The following is an 18,596-nucleotide window of genomic DNA, read 5'->3' on the forward strand; positions in this document are numbered from 1 at the left end:
GCTGTGGCCCTAAAGGTTACAATCCTGCTAATGACAAATAGGAGAGTCAGTATTGTTCCACATGATAGTTTTGTTGAGGTTTGTTTGTGCTTTTAAAAGTATAGGAAAGTACCTACAAAAATCTATGTTAAAAGAATGTTAAAGGTGCAAAGTCTAGCTTGTAAAAGTTAGGAAATACCAGAAGTCAGGTTGAATTCATCTTTCTTGCATGTAAGCAGCATTATACACACTTTAATCACACATTACTATTTCCACAAGAGCTCTGCCTCATTCAGTGTATGGACTCCTCTTTATGAAGAACGGAAAGGGGATGAAAGAAGAGAGAAACTTAGATAAGTAGAAGGAAGGAAAAGTTAACCAGAGGGACAACAAACACTGGATTACACTGAAAGAGAGAGAGACAGAGACAGAACCCAAAATGTAATGAGGGAAAAGAAGTAGAAAAAGAATGTCATGGTAAATTATTATATTTTATTATTGAAATGGCAGTCAAATATAAATGATACTCTACAGGAAGACAAGTAAAACAATTCATATATAATGTACATCAAATACAATTTTATCTATAGCATTGTCTATAGTGAGTAATGCGATGAGAAAGATTCACCTGGCATCACTGCATGAAAAATTAAATCAATCTATGTTTGAAATAGTTAAATATCTACCTTGGGTAAAATCCTGCCCCTAGTAAAGTCAACAGGAGTTTTGTCATTGATTATCTTCAACTGTCCCCATGTATTTTACTTATAAATATGAAAAAAATGTATTTGGCAATGTCTTCTTCCACCTTCTGCCACAACCAACAGATCTGCATTGATAAAGGCAGAAGCACATGCTGGCCCCTTTTGAAGGCTGGAGCTGGAGCCAATCTGCCTTACTGTCTCCAAGGAGCATTGTGCCCCAGTGCTGCTAGACCCAGCTATATGCTATGGTGCCTACATGACTTAGGCACCTAAAGAGGCAGATCAGTGCCTAAAGACCTTTGATCTGGACCTCTGGGATCAGATCCCCATCCCTGAACTGGGGAACTTTTTATCTTAGATACTATGGTGATAGGCAGCAGTATAAAAGCTAAGTGCCTACCACGTGAAATCAATCGCCATAACAAAGCCCTTATAGATTTCATGGAGTCATTGACTCTTCTCGCTTTTGGGGTCAAAACTGCTTGGGACAGATTAAGAGTACATAAGGGGATTAGTGTCGTGAGCATTCTTATTCATAGATTCTAAGGCCAGAAGGGACCACTGTGATCATCTAGTCCAGGGGTTCTCAAACTGGGGGGTCAGGACCCCTCAGGGGGTCGTGAGGTTATTACATGGGGGGTCATGAGCTGTCAGCCTCCACCACGAACTCCGCTTTGGCTCCAGCATTTATAATGGTGTTTAATATATAAAGAAGTGTTTTTAATTTATAAGGGGGTGGGTCGCACTCAGAGGCTTGCTATGTGAAAGGGGTCACCAGTACAATAGTTTGAGAACCACTGATCTAGTCTGATCTCCTGTGTAACACAGGCCATAGAAATCCTCCCCGCTCCCGCCAAAAATCCTTTTGAACTAAAACATAACTTTTAAAAAACATCCAGTCTTAATGTCTGTTCTTCAAAACTTGCAATGGTGAAAGAAACCCAGCAGTGAGAAAGACATGGGAAGCCTATTGGAAAGTCGAAATATACATATTAAAGTTGTTGACATACCTAGTCCAGATAATTGCTGTTCTTTCTCTATGGAAAAAAAACAAAAAAAAACAACAAATTTAATTTTGAGGGGAAAAATAGGCTCTTTGGAGGCAGGGGCCTCGCTTTCTTTTGTGCTTGTACAGCATCTAGCATGATGTGGGTGCTACCAGAAACAAATAATAACATGCGACTTCTCTGTCACAGTTAGTAAGTTCCCTTCCAGCTATTAATTACTGCGTGCTTATATTCACGCTGAGCATTTTGCTTGTATGCTGCATCCCATTTCACCCTCCCTACATCTTTCTTTTGTCTAGACTATAAGCTCTCTGGGGCAGGGACTGTTTCTCCTTACATGTTCATACAGCACTTAGTGCAATGAGGCCCCAATCCTGACAGTAGCCTTCAGCTCCACTGTAATACAAAAAACTATTAATAATACTCTGTTACTAATGAGGTAAGGTGGATCCTGACAGTGTGGGTTCAGGTGGAGAGGAGCACGAGGGTGCGGCCTGATGTCACTTCTCCTTCCTGACTTTCTTCTGGTTACTCCACTCTCTGCCTCAGGTATGGTGCAGTGAGAAGCACAGAGCAGACAGCTGGGATGGGGGAAGGAAATCCAGCAGCCATCTGCAGGGCAAGCAGAACAGTTCTAAAAGCTGCTGGAGGAGAACAATACACCTCAAAAAACCCATCTAACTCTGGCTTTGAGGCCCTACCATGACAAGAGCATAGCTCTCAAGCTTCGTGAAGCTCTGTGATTTTATGTAAATTGTTACTTAAGTTAATTTGCATAGATATACATAGTTTGCATACAGGCACAAACTTCCATACAAATTGTGGCATTAGTGCTTGTGAAAGGCATTGGTTTGACACCAGATTTCCCTTACAAGATTCCCTCTAAAGCAGCAGGAGCAGGTTTGGGGAGGCAGGACTTTATTTCTTACATCACTCAGAAGACGGGGGAGGTCTTGTGGGGACCTCAGAAGCAGCTTTGTGGAGAGCCAAGGATAACCAAGGGATCACAGTTCATTGGAAGGATGGAGTCTGTGAGTTATTGGAGTGAAGCTGGGGGAGAGGGGGTAACGACACAGTGACATTAGCCCCATTCCCCCATATTCTGTTCTCCCGTTAGGTCATTTCCCACACAGCAACTCCTACTCCTCCCGCAGCTCATATCCCCTCTGAGCTCACTTCATATCTCCTGTCCTCAATGGTTTCTGCTCCCCATCATTCCTGCTCCCTCTCAACAGCTCCTGCTTCCTCTCCTTAGTTCCCCTCAGTAACCCATCTGTTCCTCACAAATAGCTCCAGCTGCTTTCCGTAGCTCCCCTGTCTCCTCCACCTACCCTGACAGTTGGGTTCTGCTGCTACCTCCTGCCCTCTGTGAGCCAGATTAAGGGCTAGACACAAGAGGCACAGGCTGAGGGCTCATTACTAAAATCCTGTGTTGTCTTAGAGTCTACATTTTTAAAATTGATGATTGCAAAGAAAAGCTTGAAGATGTGACGAGAGTATAATCAATGTCTCAATGAGGTTTATAATACTGCAGTTACTTCCTCAAATCAAATCACTGAGGCATTATTAGCTCTTTGGCCAGCAAGTACACTCTGGCCAAAATTACCTTGATATAACAGAAGCTGCATCAGGCCGCAAAGGACTGCTTAGCTTAAACCTGGACTGAGCCCTGCACTTTCTGAAACTGGGGATAGCAAGAACTTGGCTGAATCTCTAAGACTGTAGTGCAGGCATTTTAAGGGCACCTTCACGGCACCTTCTTGAATGGTGATTTAAGCAGCAGGTCTTAACAGCAGTTAAGAAAAGGAGCCTTGTACCATCTCATTGCACTAGGAAGGATGAATGGGCAAAGAAAACCCTTAGTTCTTTTCTGTCTAAGCAATGTGACTTTGAGGAAGAAATCTGATTTGAGGGGGAAATTTGCAAGAGTCCATCACTGCAGGAGAGGCAGGAAGAGCAGAAAATAGTGACTTAACAGGACTAGAGTGTGCATAGTGAGGGGAGAACGGATTCAACATTGTAAGGAAATAATGAGTTAAAAAAAACAGACCTGGCCCCAAAGGCAGGTTGACTAAATTGTTGTCCTTATGCACTATGACCTCCGTCGTTTCCCCCATCGTCTCTGGGACGGTCGCCTCCGTGACGGGCGCTACCGTCGTCTTCCCCGTCGTGTCTGGGATGGTCGCCTCAATGATGTTCTCTTCCACTGCCATCACATCTCCTAAATCTTGTGCACACATAATATTAAAGGAAAAAAATTATCACTGGTGGGGCTGATAGCAGTGCCTTTTATTAACTCTATCAGACACTTTCCTTAGAAGACTCTGGTTTCAGCTGCTTATAACTTTGCCCAACTTTAATGATTCAGGCTGAGCTTTTTGGAAAGTTTCAGCTAAAGTGTTTGCCCATTTAAGCAACATTTTACCCCTGTGAAAAATATTCTTACATCCTTTTCTCCTACATGGGCTAGCCCCCTATGCTTTGGAGCAAAGACTTGATATTTGAATAGAGTCACACTGGTACTGGGATTGTGCCTTTTGCCCTCGCTGTGAAAATCTGCCTAAATCTGGCTAAGTTATAAACCTCTGAAAAATCTCAGTTTGCACACATTCAGCAGCGTGCACTGAATGCCCAGGGCTACAGGAACTGAGCAGGATTTGCGCTGCACTTGCTCCTCCTGCCCACTGAGAGCTGCTGTGGTGCCAGACGCCAAAACTGAGAGCAGAGAGACTGTCTGTCATTACTCAGTGCTGGCACTACTCCCCCTGCTGGCCCCCAGGAAAGGTGAAAGCTGCCTGACTCAAATCCTGAAGGGCCAGAGCTGGGCTGGGAAGAAGTCAGAACAGAGGAGCAGAGATGGGCTGTGGGAAGGGGTAGGGAATAAGATGAAGGTGGGGAGGAGACAAACTGTGGGATACATGCTAAAGGACAGGGACAGACAGAACTGCAGCAAGGCCTGTAACCACTGCAGCACACTCCCTTCCAGAACCTGGACTGCAACCCAGGATTTCCTTATGTCATCATTCCATTGCTGTCTAGCAAATAACTGCAAAACCCACTGGTAAAGTGCATGTCTGATCCCATCTAGTGGCTGGTTCACATAGCAGATAACAACCTATTACTGCTAGCAGTTATCCCATTAGTTCGTATTTTAGAGTTCTATGCTGTGGCCCTAAAGGTTACAATCCTGCTAATGACAAATAGGAGAGTCAGTATTGTTCCACATGATAGTTTTGTTGAGGTTTGTTTGTGCTTTTAAAAGTATAGGAAAGTACCTACAAAAATCTATGTTAAAAGAATGTTAAAGGTGCAAAGTCTAGCTTGTAAAAGTTAGGAAATACCAGAAGTCAGGTTGAATTCATCTTTCTTGCATGTAAGCAGCATTATACACACTTTAATCACACATTACTATTTCCACAAGAGCTCTGCCTCATTCAGTGTATGGACTCCTCTTTATGAAGAACGGAAAGGGGATGAAAGAAGAGAGAAACTTAGATAAGTAGAAGGAAGGAAAAGTTAACCAGAGGGACAACAAACACTGGATTACACTGAAAGAGAGAGAGACAGAGACAGAACCCAAAATGTAATGAGGGAAAAGAAGTAGAAAAAGAATGTCATGGTAAATTATTATATTTTATTATTGAAATGGCAGTCAAATATAAATGATACTCTACAGGAAGACAAGTAAAACAATTCATATATAATGTACATCAAATACAATTTTATCTATAGCATTGTCTATAGTGAGTAATGCGATGAGAAAGATTCACCTGGCATCACTGCATGAAAAATTAAATCAATCTATGTTTGAAATAGTTAAATATCTACCTTGGGTAAAATCCTGCCCCTAGTAAAGTCAACAGGAGTTTTGTCATTGATTATCTTCAACTGTCCCCATGTATTTTACTTATAAATATGAAAAAAATGTATTTGGCAATGTCTTCTTCCACCTTCTGCCACAACCAACAGATCTGCATTGATAAAGGCAGAAGCACATGCTGGCCCCTTTTGAAGGCTGGAGCTGGAGCCAATCTGCCTTACTGTCTCCAAGGAGCATTGTGCCCCAGTGCTGCTAGACCCAGCTATATGCTATGGTGCCTACATGACTTAGGCACCTAAAGAGGCAGATCAGTGCCTAAAGACCTTTGATCTGGACCTCTGGGATCAGATCCCCATCCCTGAACTGGGGAACTTTTTATCTTAGATACTATGGTGATAGGCAGCAGTATAAAAGCTAAGTGCCTACCACGTGAAATCAATCGCCATAACAAAGCCCTTATAGATTTCATGGAGTCATTGACTCTTCTCGCTTTTGGGGTCAAAACTGCTTGGGACAGATTAAGAGTACATAAGGGGATTAGTGTCGTGAGCATTCTTATTCATAGATTCTAAGGCCAGAAGGGACCACTGTGATCATCTAGTCCAGGGGTTCTCAAACTGGGGGGTCAGGACCCCTCAGGGGGTCGTGAGGTTATTACATGGGGGGTCATGAGCTGTCAGCCTCCACCACGAACTCCGCTTTGGCTCCAGCATTTATAATGGTGTTTAATATATAAAGAAGTGTTTTTAATTTATAAGGGGGTGGGTCGCACTCAGAGGCTTGCTATGTGAAAGGGGTCACCAGTACAATAGTTTGAGAACCACTGATCTAGTCTGATCTCCTGTGTAACACAGGCCATAGAAATCCTCCCCGCTCCCGCCAAAAATCCTTTTGAACTAAAACATAACTTTTAAAAAACATCCAGTCTTAATGTCTGTTCTTCAAAACTTGCAATGGTGAAAGAAACCCAGCAGTGAGAAAGACATGGGAAGCCTATTGGAAAGTCGAAATATACATATTAAAGTTGTTGACATACCTAGTCCAGATAATTGCTGTTCTTTCTCTATGGAAAAAAAACAAAAAAAAACAACAAATTTAATTTTGAGGGGAAAAATAGGCTCTTTGGAGGCAGGGGCCTCGCTTTCTTTTGTGCTTGTACAGCATCTAGCATGATGTGGGTGCTACCAGAAACAAATAATAACATGCGACTTCTCTGTCACAGTTAGTAAGTTCCCTTCCAGCTATTAATTACTGCGTGCTTATATTCACGCTGAGCATTTTGCTTGTATGCTGCATCCCATTTCACCCTCCCTACATCTTTCTTTTGTCTAGACTATAAGCTCTCTGGGGCAGGGACTGTTTCTCCTTACATGTTCATACAGCACTTAGTGCAATGAGGCCCCAATCCTGACAGTAGCCTTCAGCTCCACTGTAATACAAAAAACTATTAATAATACTCTGTTACTAATGAGGTAAGGTGGATCCTGACAGTGTGGGTTCAGGTGGAGAGGAGCACGAGGGTGCGGCCTGATGTCACTTCTCCTTCCTGACTTTCTTCTGGTTACTCCACTCTCTGCCTCAGGTATGGTGCAGTGAGAAGCACAGAGCAGACAGCTGGGATGGGGGAAGGAAATCCAGCAGCCATCTGCAGGGCAAGCAGAACAGTTCTAAAAGCTGCTGGAGGAGAACAATACACCTCAAAAAACCCATCTAACTCTGGCTTTGAGGCCCTACCATGACAAGAGCATAGCTCTCAAGCTTCGTGAAGCTCTGTGATTTTATGTAAATTGTTACTTAAGTTAATTTGCATAGATATACATAGTTTGCATACAGGCACAAACTTCCATACAAATTGTGGCATTAGTGCTTGTGAAAGGCATTGGTTTGACACCAGATTTCCCTTACAAGATTCCCTCTAAAGCAGCAGGAGCAGGTTTGGGGAGGCAGGACTTTATTTCTTACATCACTCAGAAGACGGGGGAGGTCTTGTGGGGACCTCAGAAGCAGCTTTGTGGAGAGCCAAGGATAACCAAGGGATCACAGTTCATTGGAAGGATGGAGTCTGTGAGTTATTGGAGTGAAGCTGGGGGAGAGGGGGTAACGACACAGTGACATTAGCCCCATTCCCCCATATTCTGTTCTCCCGTTAGGTCATTTCCCACACAGCAACTCCTACTCCTCCCGCAGCTCATATCCCCTCTGAGCTCATTTCATATCTCCTGTCCTCAATGGTTTCTGCTCCCCATCATTCCTGCTCCCTCTCAACAGCTCCTGCTTCCTCTCCTTAGTTCCCCTCAGTAACCCATCTGTTCCTCACAAATAGCTCCAGCTGCTTTCCGTAGCTCCCCTGTCTCCTCCACCTACCCTGACAGTTGGGTTCTGCTGCTACCTCCTGCCCTCTGTGAGCCAGATTAAGGGCTAGACACAAGAGGCACAGGCTGAGGGCTCATTACTAAAATCCTGTGTTGTCTTAGAGTCTACATTTTTAAAATTGATGATTGCAAAGAAAAGCTTGAAGATGTGACGAGAGTATAATCAATGTCTCAATGAGGTTTATAATACTGCAGTTACTTCCTCAAATCAAATCACTGAGGCATTATTAGCTCTTTGGCCAGCAAGTACACTCTGGCCAAAATTACCTTGATATAACAGAAGCTGCATCAGGCCGCAAAGGACTGCTTAGCTTAAACCTGGACTGAGCCCTGCACTTTCTGAAACTGGGGATAGCAAGATCTTTGCTGAATCTCTAAGACTGTAGTGCAGGCATTTTAAGGGCACCTTCACGGCACCTTCTTGAATGGTGATTTAAGCAGCAGGTCTTAACAGCAGTTAAGAAAAGGAGCCTTGTACCATCTCATTGCACTAGGAAGGATGAATGGGCAAAGAAAACCCTTAGTTCTTTTCTGTCTAAGCAATGTGACTTTGAGGAAGAAATCTGATTTGAGGGGGAAATTTGCAAGAGTCCATCACTGCAGGAGTGGCAGGAAGAGCAGAAAATAGTGACTTAACAGGACTAGAGTGTGCATAGTGAGGGGAGAACGGATTCAACATTGTAAGGAAATAATGAGTTAAAAAAAACAGACCTGGCCCCAAAGGCAGGTTGACTAAATTGTTGTCCTTATGCACTATGACCTCCGTCGTTTCCCCCATCGTCTCTGGGACGGTCGCCTCCGTGACGGGCGCTACCGTCGTCTTCCCCGTCGTGTCTGGGATGGTCGCCTCAGTGATGTTCTCTTCCACTGCCATCACATCTCCTAAATCTTGTGCACACATAATATTAAAGGAAAAAAATTATCACTGGTGGGGCTGATAGCAGTGCCTTTTATTAACTCTATCAGACACTTTCCTTAGAAGACTCTGGTTTCAGCTGCTTATAACTTTGCCCAACTTTAATGATTCAGGCTGAGCTTTTTGGAAAGTTTCAGCTAAAGTGTTTGCCCATTTAAGCAACATTTTACCCCTGTGAAAAATATTCTTACATCCTTTTCTCCTACATGGGCTAGCCCCCTATGCTTTGGAGCAAAGACTTGATATTTGAATAGAGTCACACTGGTACTGGGATTGTGCCTTTTGCCCTCGCTGTGAAAATCTGCCTAAATCTGGCTAAGTTATAAACCTCTGAAAAATCTCAGTTTGCACACATTCAGCAGCGTGCACTGAATGCCCAGGGCTACAGGAACTGAGCAGGATTTGCGCTGCACTTGCTCCTCCTGCCCACTGAGAGCTGCTGTGGTGCCAGACGCCAAAACTGAGAGCAGAGAGACTGTCTGTCATTACTCAGTGCTGGCACTACTCCCCCTGCTGGCCCCCAGGAAAGGTGAAAGCTGCCTGACTCAAATCCTGAAGGGCCAGAGCTGGGCTGGGAAGAAGTCAGAACAGAGGAGCAGAGATGGGCTGTGGGAAGGGGTAGGGAATAAGATGAAGGTGGGGAGGAGACAAACTGTGGGATACATGCTAAAGGACAGGGACAGACAGAACTGCAGCAAGGCCTGTAACCACTGCAGCACACTCCCTTCCAGAACCTGGACTGCAACCCAGGATTTCCTTATGTCATCATTCCATTGCTGTCTAGCAAATAACTGCAAAACCCACTGGTAAAGTGCATGTCTGATCCCATCTAGTGGCTGGTTCACATAGCAGATAACAACCTATTACTGCTAGCAGTTATCCCATTAGTTCGTATTTTAGAGTTCTATGCTGTGGCCCTAAAGGTTACAATCCTGCTAATGACAAATAGGAGAGTCAGTATTGTTCCACATGATAGTTTTGTTGAGGTTTGTTTGTGCTTTTAAAAGTATAGGAAAGTACCTACAAAAATCTATGTTAAAAGAATGTTAAAGGTGCAAAGTCTAGCTTGTAAAAGTTAGGAAATACCAGAAGTCAGGTTGAATTCATCTTTCTTGCATGTAAGCAGCATTATACACACTTTAATCACACATTACTATTTCCACAAGAGCTCTGCCTCATTCAGTGTATGGACTCCTCTTTATGAAGAACGGAAAGGGGATGAAAGAAGAGAGAAATTTAGATAAGTAGAAGGAAGGAAAAGTTAACCAGAGGGACAACAAACACTGGATTACACTGAAAGAGAGAGAGACAGAGACAGAACCCAAAATGTAATGAGGGAAAAGAAGTAGAAAAAGAATGTCATGGTAAATTATTATATTTTATTATTGAAATGGCAGTCAAATATAAATGATACTCTACAGGAAGACAAGTAAAACAATTCATATATAATGTACATCAAATACAATTTTATCTATAGCATTGTCTATAGTGAGTAATGCGATGAGAAAGATTCACCTGGCATCACTGCATGAAAAATTAAATCAATCTATGTTTGAAATAGTTAAATATCTACCTTGGGTAAAATCCTGCCCCTAGTAAAGTCAACAGGAGTTTTGTCATTGATTATCTTCAACTGTCCCCATGTATTTTACTTATAAATATGAAAAAAATGTATTTGGCAATGTCTTCTTCCACCTTCTGCCACAACCAACAGATCTGCATTGATAAAGGCAGAAGCACATGCTGGCCCCTTTTGAAGGCTGGAGCTGGAGCCAATCTGCCTTACTGTCTCCAAGGAGCATTGTGCCCCAGTGCTGCTAGACCCAGCTATATGCTATGGTGCCTACATGACTTAGGCACCTAAAGAGGCAGATCAGTGCCTAAAGACCTTTGATCTGGACCTCTGGGATCAGATCCCCATCCCTGAACTGGGGAACTTTTTATCTTAGATACTATGGTGATAGGCAGCAGTATAAAAGCTAAGTGCCTACCACGTGAAATCAATCGCCATAACAAAGCCCTTATAGATTTCATGGAGTCATTGACTCTTCTCGCTTTTGGGGTCAAAACTGCTTGGGACAGATTAAGAGTACATAAGGGGATTAGTGTCGTGAGCATTCTTATTCATAGATTCTAAGGCCAGAAGGGACCACTGTGATCATCTAGTCCAGGGGTTCTCAAACTGGGGGGTCAGGACCCCTCAGGGGGTCGTGAGGTTATTACATGGGGGGTCATGAGCTGTCAGCCTCCACCACGAACTCCGCTTTGGCTCCAGCATTTATAATGGTGTTTAATATATAAAGAAGTGTTTTTAATTTATAAGGGGGTGGGTCGCACTCAGAGGCTTGCTATGTGAAAGGGGTCACCAGTACAATAGTTTGAGAACCACTGATCTAGTCTGATCTCCTGTGTAACACAGGCCATAGAAATCCTCCCCGCTCCCGCCAAAAATCCTTTTGAACTAAAACATAACTTTTAAAAAACATCCAGTCTTAATGTCTGTTCTTCAAAACTTGCAATGGTAAAAGAAACCCAGCAGTGAGAAAGACATGGGAAGCCTATTGGAAAGTCGAAATATACATATTAAAGTTGTTGACATACCTAGTCCAGATAATTGCTGTTCTTTCTCTATGGAAAAAAAACAAAAAAAAACAACAAATTTAATTTTGAGGGGAAAAATAGGCTCTTTGGAGGCAGGGGCCTCGCTTTCTTTTGTGCTTGTACAGCATCTAGCATGATGTGGGTGCTACCAGAAACAAATAATAACATGCGACTTCTCTGTCACAGTTAGTAAGTTCCCTTCCAGCTATTAATTACTGCGTGCTTATATTCACGCTGAGCATTTTGCTTGTATGCTGCATCCCATTTCACCCTCCCTACATCTTTCTTTTGTCTAGACTATAAGCTCTCTGGGGCAGGGACTGTTTCTCCTTACATGTTCATACAGCACTTAGTGCAATGAGGCCCCAATCCTGACAGTAGCCTTCAGCTCCACTGTAATACAAAAAACTATTAATAATACTCTGTTACTAATGAGGTAAGGTGGATCCTGACAGTGTGGGTTCAGGTGGAGAGGAGCACGAGGGTGCGGCCTGATGTCACTTCTCCTTCCTGACTTTCTTCTGGTTACTCCACTCTCTGCCTCAGGTATGGTGCAGTGAGAAGCACAGAGCAGACAGCTGGGATGGGGGAAGGAAATCCAGCAGCCATCTGCAGGGCAAGCAGAACAGTTCTAAAAGCTGCTGGAGGAGAACAATACACCTCAAAAAACCCATCTAACTCTGGCTTTGAGGCCCTACCATGACAAGAGCATAGCTCTCAAGCTTCGTGAAGCTCTGTGATTTTATGTAAATTGTTACTTAAGTTAATTTGCATAGATATACATAGTTTGCATACAGGCACAAACTTCCATACAAATTGTGGCATTAGTGCTTGTGAAAGGCATTGGTTTGACACCAGATTTCCCTTACAAGATTCCCTCTAAAGCAGCAGGAGCAGGTTTGGGGAGGCAGGACTTTATTTCTTACATCACTCAGAAGACGGGGGAGGTCTTGTGGGGACCTCAGAAGCAGCTTTGTGGAGAGCCAAGGATAACCAAGGGATCACAGTTCATTGGAAGGATGGAGTCTGTGAGTTATTGGAGTGAAGCTGGGGGAGAGGGGGTAACGACACAGTGACATTAGCCCCATTCCCCCATATTCTGTTCTCCCGTTAGGTCATTTCCCACACAGCAACTCCTACTCCTCCCGCAGCTCATATCCCCTCTGAGCTCACTTCATATCTCCTGTCCTCAATGGTTTCTGCTCCCCATCATTCCTGCTCCCTCTCAACAGCTCCTGCTTCCTCTCCTTAGTTCCCCTCAGTAACCCATCTGTTCCTCACAAATAGCTCCAGCTGCTTTCCGTAGCTCCCCTGTCTCCTCCACCTACCCTGACAGTTGGGTTCTGCTGCTACCTCCTGCCTTCTGTGAGCCAGATTAAGGGCTAGACACAAGAGGCACAGGCTGAGGGCTCATTACTAAAATCCTGTGTTGTCTTAGAGTCTACATTTTTAAAATTGATGATTGCAAAGAAAAGCTTGAAGATGTGACGAGAGTATAATCAATGTCTCAATGAGGTTTATAATACTGCAGTTACTTCCTCAAATCAAATCACTGAGGCATTATTAGCTCTTTGGCCAGCAAGTACACTCTGGCCAAAATTACCTTGATATAACAGAAGCTGCATCAGGCCGCAAAGGACTGCTTAGCTTAAACCTGGACTGAGCCCTGCACTTTCTGAAACTGGGGATAGCAAGATCTTTGCTGAATCTCTAAGACTGTAGTGCAGGCATTTTAAGGGCACCTTCACGGCACCTTCTTGAATGGTGATTTAAGCAGCAGGTCTTAACAGCAGTTAAGAAAAGGAGCCTTGTACCATCTCATTGCACTAGGAAGGATGAATGGGCAAAGAAAACCCTTAGTTCTTTTCTGTCTAAGCAATGTGACTTTGAGGAAGAAATCTGATTTGAGGGGGAAATTTGCAAGAGTCCATCACTGCAGGAGTGGCAGGAAGAGCAGAAAATAGTGACTTAACAGGACTAGAGTGTGCATAGTGAGGGGAGAACGGATTCAACATTGTAAGGAAATAATGAGTTAAAAAAAACAGACCTGGCCCCAAAGGCAGGTTGACTAAATTGTTGTCCTTATGCACTATGGCCACCGTCGTTTCCCCCATCGTCTCTGGGACGGTCGCCTCCGTGACGGGCGCTACCGTCGTCTTCCCCGTCGTGTCTGGGACGGTCGCCTCAATGATGTTCTCTTCCACTGCCATCACATCTCCTAAATCTTGTGCACACATAATATTAAAGGAAAAAAATTATCACTGGTGGGGCTGATAGCAGTGCCTTTTATTAACTCTATCAGACACTTTCCTTAGAAGACTCTGGTTTCAGCTGCTTATAACTTTGCCCAACTTTAATGATTCAGGCTGAGCTTTTTGGAAAGTTTCAGCTAAAGTGTTTGCCCATTTAAGCAACATTTTACCCCTGTGAAAAATATTCTTACATCCTTTTCTCCTACATGGGCTAGCCCCCTATGCTTTGGAGCAAAGACTTGATATTTGAATAGAGTCACACTGGTACTGGGATTGTGCCTTTTGCCCTCGCTGTGAAAATCTGCCTAAATCTGGCTAAGTTATAAACCTCTGAAAAATCTCAGTTTGCACACATTCAGCAGCGTGCACTGAATGCCCAGGGCTACAGGAACTGAGCAGGATTTGCGCTGCACTTGCTCCTCCTGCCCACTGAGAGCTGCTGTGGTGCCAGACGCCAAAACTAAGAGCAGAGAGACTGTCTGTCATTACTCAGTGCTGGCACTACTCCCCCTGCTTTTAAAAAACATCCAGTCTTAATTTTAAAAATCGCCAGTGTTGGAGAATCCTCCACAGCCTTTGCAAAATTTTTCCAATGGTAAATTACACTCACTGCTAAAAATGTACACCTTATTCCAGTCTGAATTTTTCTAGCTTCGGCTTCCAGTTATTAGATTTTATTATACCTTTGTCTGCTACATTGAAGATCCCATTAGCAAGTATTTGTTCCCCACATATGTACTTATATACTATGATCAAGCACTTTCTTATGGTGGAAAGGCTTTTTCAAAGAGCAAGCATTTACTGTATATCCTAAAGACAGACACTGGAGTTACCTGACCTCCCCGGGTAATGGCACTTCCCTACCTCACAGGAATATTGTGAGAAAAAACCAATAGATTCTGAGGTGCTCAGATACTATGGGAATAAGTGTCATACAAATACCATAGATTGATAGCTTAAACATACTGGGCTTTTTCCTTGCCTTCCTCCTCCTTTTTTCATTATTTAGGAGTGGGCATGTCCTCTGTGACTTTGTTATAGTATGTTTAGTGGCATCCATGCTGAGTCTACAGATTCTAGTTTAATTTTAGACTTTAGAGTTTTTTTAATTAGTTTCTCCACTATTTTTTAAAATCCTCATTTCTAGTCTTTGATGTTACAGTGCTAGTTTCTGGTTGCATTCCTCCTCTGGAGGATATCAAACTGTTTCACTGGCTTCAGTTGTCATTTAGTTTTTGTTGTGCTGTCTTGTTTTAACATGGATTCTCTCAGACAAAACCCAGACTGAACCCAGGTGTCCCCATCTACAACTTAATTGCCTTTGCAGCTTTTGGAAGAAGCTTGTTTCCTGTGGAAATCTGTTCCAACGAATTTAACAACCAAATGCTCAAGAATCACTGATCTAGTCTGATCTCCTGTGTAACACAGGCCATAGAAATCCCCAAGCACTTCCCAAGTTCTTCCCAAGCCTGGGGTTGCATCCTTGACCATCTTGACCTATAGCTATTGATGGATCTATTTCTATGAACTTATCTAGTTCTTTTTTGAAGCCAGTTATACTTTTGGCCATCTCAACAACACATGGTAATGGGTTCCACAGGTTAATTGTGTGTTATGTGAAAAAGTACTTCCTCTTGTTTGTATTAAACCTGCTTATTAATTTCATCAGGTGACCCCTGGTTTTTGTATTGTTGGAAAGGGTAAATGACACTTCTCTTTTCACTTTTTCCACACCATTCATGATTTTATAGACCTCTGTCATATCCTGCATTAGTCGTCTCTTTTCTAAGCTGAACGGCCCTAATTTTTCTAGTTTCTCCTCTTAAGCTATTCCATACTTTCAGTCATCTTTGTTGCCCTTCTCTGAACCTTTCTCAGTTCTGCTATGTCCTTTTTGAGATGGATTTATATAGTGGCGTTATATTTTCTGTCTTATTTTCTATCCCTTTCCTTTAAATGAAGACTAGATCCCTTCCTAAAAGTTATGCTATATATCCAGGAGAAGTTATGATTACTAGGTGAGGTTCTAGTCGTTAGCTCGACCTGCTAACATGTGTAAAAACAGCAAACACTTGTGTCTTCCCTAGAATTTTATCTGAAGTTAGTGAGCTCAAGTTAAGAACACAGCTTTTTTCCTAATGAAAGCACAGCATTAATGCTTCCCCTGATGGTAAGCAAGCAAAGTGGAAGAGGAGGAGATGGACTTGACTGGAATAATGAAGAAGGGTGAGGAATGCTGTGGGGTCTGAAAAGCAGGATGCAGGGGCCATAGGTGGGAAGAAGAAGAGGAGCAGGTGGTCAGGAGCTGATGAGGGTAGACAGGAGGAGAGGGAATGGATCTGGAGGGGCATATATGCACCAAGAGGGAGGGGGTCAGGACTAGGGGGGTCAGATAGGAGCAGAGAGGGGAAGGGAGAAGGAGCTGGGAGGGGAGCAGATGATGAATCAGAGCTGTATAGTGAATGAAGCTGTTGTCTGTAAGACCTTGGCCTCTTGTTGCAGAATTGGGAAGGTGAATAAGGCAGGGGATTACCAGAAGAGAATCATAGCTAAGGAATCTGAATACCACCCGAGATGATTGGATTCTATCCCTATCTTCCTATGTGATGCTGGAGAAGTCATATAAACTACATTTTTCACAGGTGGTCACTAATAGCACGTTCCTCATTTTCTGGGTGCCCAATGTGACTCATGGGGTGTGATTTGCAGAAGTGCTGAGCACTTATGACTACAGCTGAAGTCAATGGGAGCTGTGCTTAGAACATATAAAGTGCTATCTAATGCTAAGTCTTTGAAAAATCAAGTCCTAGTTATCTCAAGCTGGGGACTCAAAATTAGAGAGAACTTGACAATTTTGGCCTTAATCGCTCAGTTCCCCGTGTGTAAACAGTAACAAGTCTCCAGGACCAGATGGTATTCACCCAAGAGTTCTGAAGAAACTCAAATTTGAAATTTGAAATGTGAAACAAGGTCCCAGTGAGGTCCCAGTGAGGGACCTTGTCAAAGGCTTTCTGAAAATCTAAATACACTATATCCACCGGATCTCCTTTGTCTGCAGGCTTGTTGACCCCCTCAAAGAATTCTAGTAGATTGGTAAGGCATGATTTCCCTTTACAAAAACCATGTTGACTATTTCCCAACAAATGATGTTCATCTACGTGTCTGACAATTTTGTTCTTTACGATAGTTTCAACAATTTGCCCAGTACTGAAGTGAGGCTTACTGGACTGTAGTTGCCAGGGTCACCTCTGGAGCCCTTTTTAAAAATTGGCATCACATTAGCTATCCTCCAGTCATTTGGTACAGAAGCTGATTTAAATGATAGGTTACAGATGACAGTTAGTAGTCCTGCAATTTCACATTTGAGTTTCTTCAGAACTCTTGGGTGAATACCATCTGGTCCTGGAGACTTGTTACTGTTTACACACGGGGAACTGAGCGATTAAGGCCAAAATTGTCAAGTTCTCTCTAATTTTGAGTCCCCAGCTTGAGATAACTAGGACTTGATTAAGCAAAATAAGCAGTCATGGGATAAGAGGGAAGGTTCTCTCATGGATTGGTAACTGGTTAAAAGATAGGAAACAAGGGGTAGGAATAAATGGTCAGTTTTCAGAATAGAGAGAGGTAAATAATGGTGTCCCCCAGGGATCTGTACTGGGCCCAGTCCTATTTAACATATTCATAAACAATCTGGAAAAAGGGGTAAACAGTGAGGTGGCAAAATTTGCAGATGATACAAAACTACTGAAGATAGTTAAGTCCCGGGTAGACTGCGAAGAATTACAAAAGGATCTCAGAAAACTGGGTTACTGGGCAACAAAATGGCAGATGAAATGTAATGTTGATAAATGCAAAGTAATGCACATTGGAAAACATAATCCTAACTATACATATACAATGATGGGGTCTAAATTAGCTATCACCACTCAGGAAAGAGATCTTGGCGTCATTGTGGATAGTTCTCTGAAATCATCCATTCAACGTGCAGCGGCAGTCAAAAAAGCAAACAGAATGTTGGGAATCATCAAGAAAGGGATAGATAATAAGATAGAAAATATCATATTGCCTCTATATAAATCCATGGCATGCCCACACCTTGAATACTGGGTGCAGATGTGGTCGCCCCATCTCAAAAAAGATATATTGGAATTGGAAAAGATTCAGAAAAGGGCAACAAAAATTATTAGGGGTTCCATATGAGGAGAGATTAATAAGACTGGGACTTTTCAGCTTGGAAAAGAGGCGACTAAGGGGGGATATGATAGAGGTCTATAAAATCATGAGTGGTATAGAGAAAGTAAATAAGGAAGTGTTATTTACTCCTTCTCATAATACAAGAACAAGAGGCCACCAAATGAAATTAATAGGTAGCAGGTTTAAATCAAACACAAGAAAGTATTTTTTCACACAATGCACTGTCAACCTCTGGAACTCCTTGCCAGAGGGTGTTGTGAAGGCCAATACTGTAACGGGGTTCAAAAGGGAGCAAGGTAAATTCTTGAAGGATAGGTCCATCAATGGCTATTAGCTAGGATGGGCAGCAATGGTGTCCCTAGTCTCTGTTTGCCAGAAGCTGGGATTGGATGACAGGGCATGGATCACTTGATGAAAACCTGTCTGTTCATTCCCTTTGGGGCACCTGCCATTGGCCACAGTCAGAGGACAGGATACTGGGTTTGATGGACCTTTGGTCTGACCCCGTATGGCCGTTCTTATGTAAAATGGGGGTATTAATCTCACAGAGGTGTTGCGAAAATAAATTCATTAATGTTTGTGAAGCACTGATACTATAATGATGAGTACCACAGAAACGTCCCTAAGGAAATTCATTTTGTGCTCAGAGCAGGGTTTGGATGGTGTGCATTTAAACAATGGCCACACAATCAATGAAGACAATTAAAAGAAATATTCAGTAACTTCTCATTCACTGAATGAGGTAGGGGAA

General features: G+C 43.0%; 1 protein-coding gene across 2 annotated transcripts in view; it reads right to left on the reverse strand.

Moving 5' to 3' along the window:
• LOC125635374 (uncharacterized) overlaps window positions 1-18,596 on the reverse strand; it is a 35,717-nt gene that overhangs the window by 13,444 nt on the left and 3,677 nt on the right. For both annotated transcript variants that reach the window (XM_075127716.1, XM_075127715.1), the window contains exons 2-7: window positions 13,447-13,623; window positions 11,400-11,426; window positions 8,594-8,770; window positions 6,547-6,573; window positions 3,741-3,917; window positions 1,694-1,720 (exon numbers count right to left, since the gene is read on the reverse strand). In XM_075127716.1, the coding sequence (XP_074983817.1) occupies window positions 1,694-1,720; window positions 3,741-3,917; window positions 6,547-6,573; window positions 8,594-8,770; window positions 11,400-11,426; window positions 13,447-13,623 (612 nt within the window). The remainder of the gene's footprint in view (window positions 1-1,693; window positions 1,721-3,740; window positions 3,918-6,546; window positions 6,574-8,593; window positions 8,771-11,399; window positions 11,427-13,446; window positions 13,624-18,596) is intronic.

The sequence above is a fragment of the Caretta caretta genome, chromosome 4, assembly GCF_965140235.1.
Source record: "Caretta caretta isolate rCarCar2 chromosome 4, rCarCar1.hap1, whole genome shotgun sequence".
NCBI classification, from domain to species: Eukaryota; Metazoa; Chordata; order Testudines; family Cheloniidae; genus Caretta; species Caretta caretta.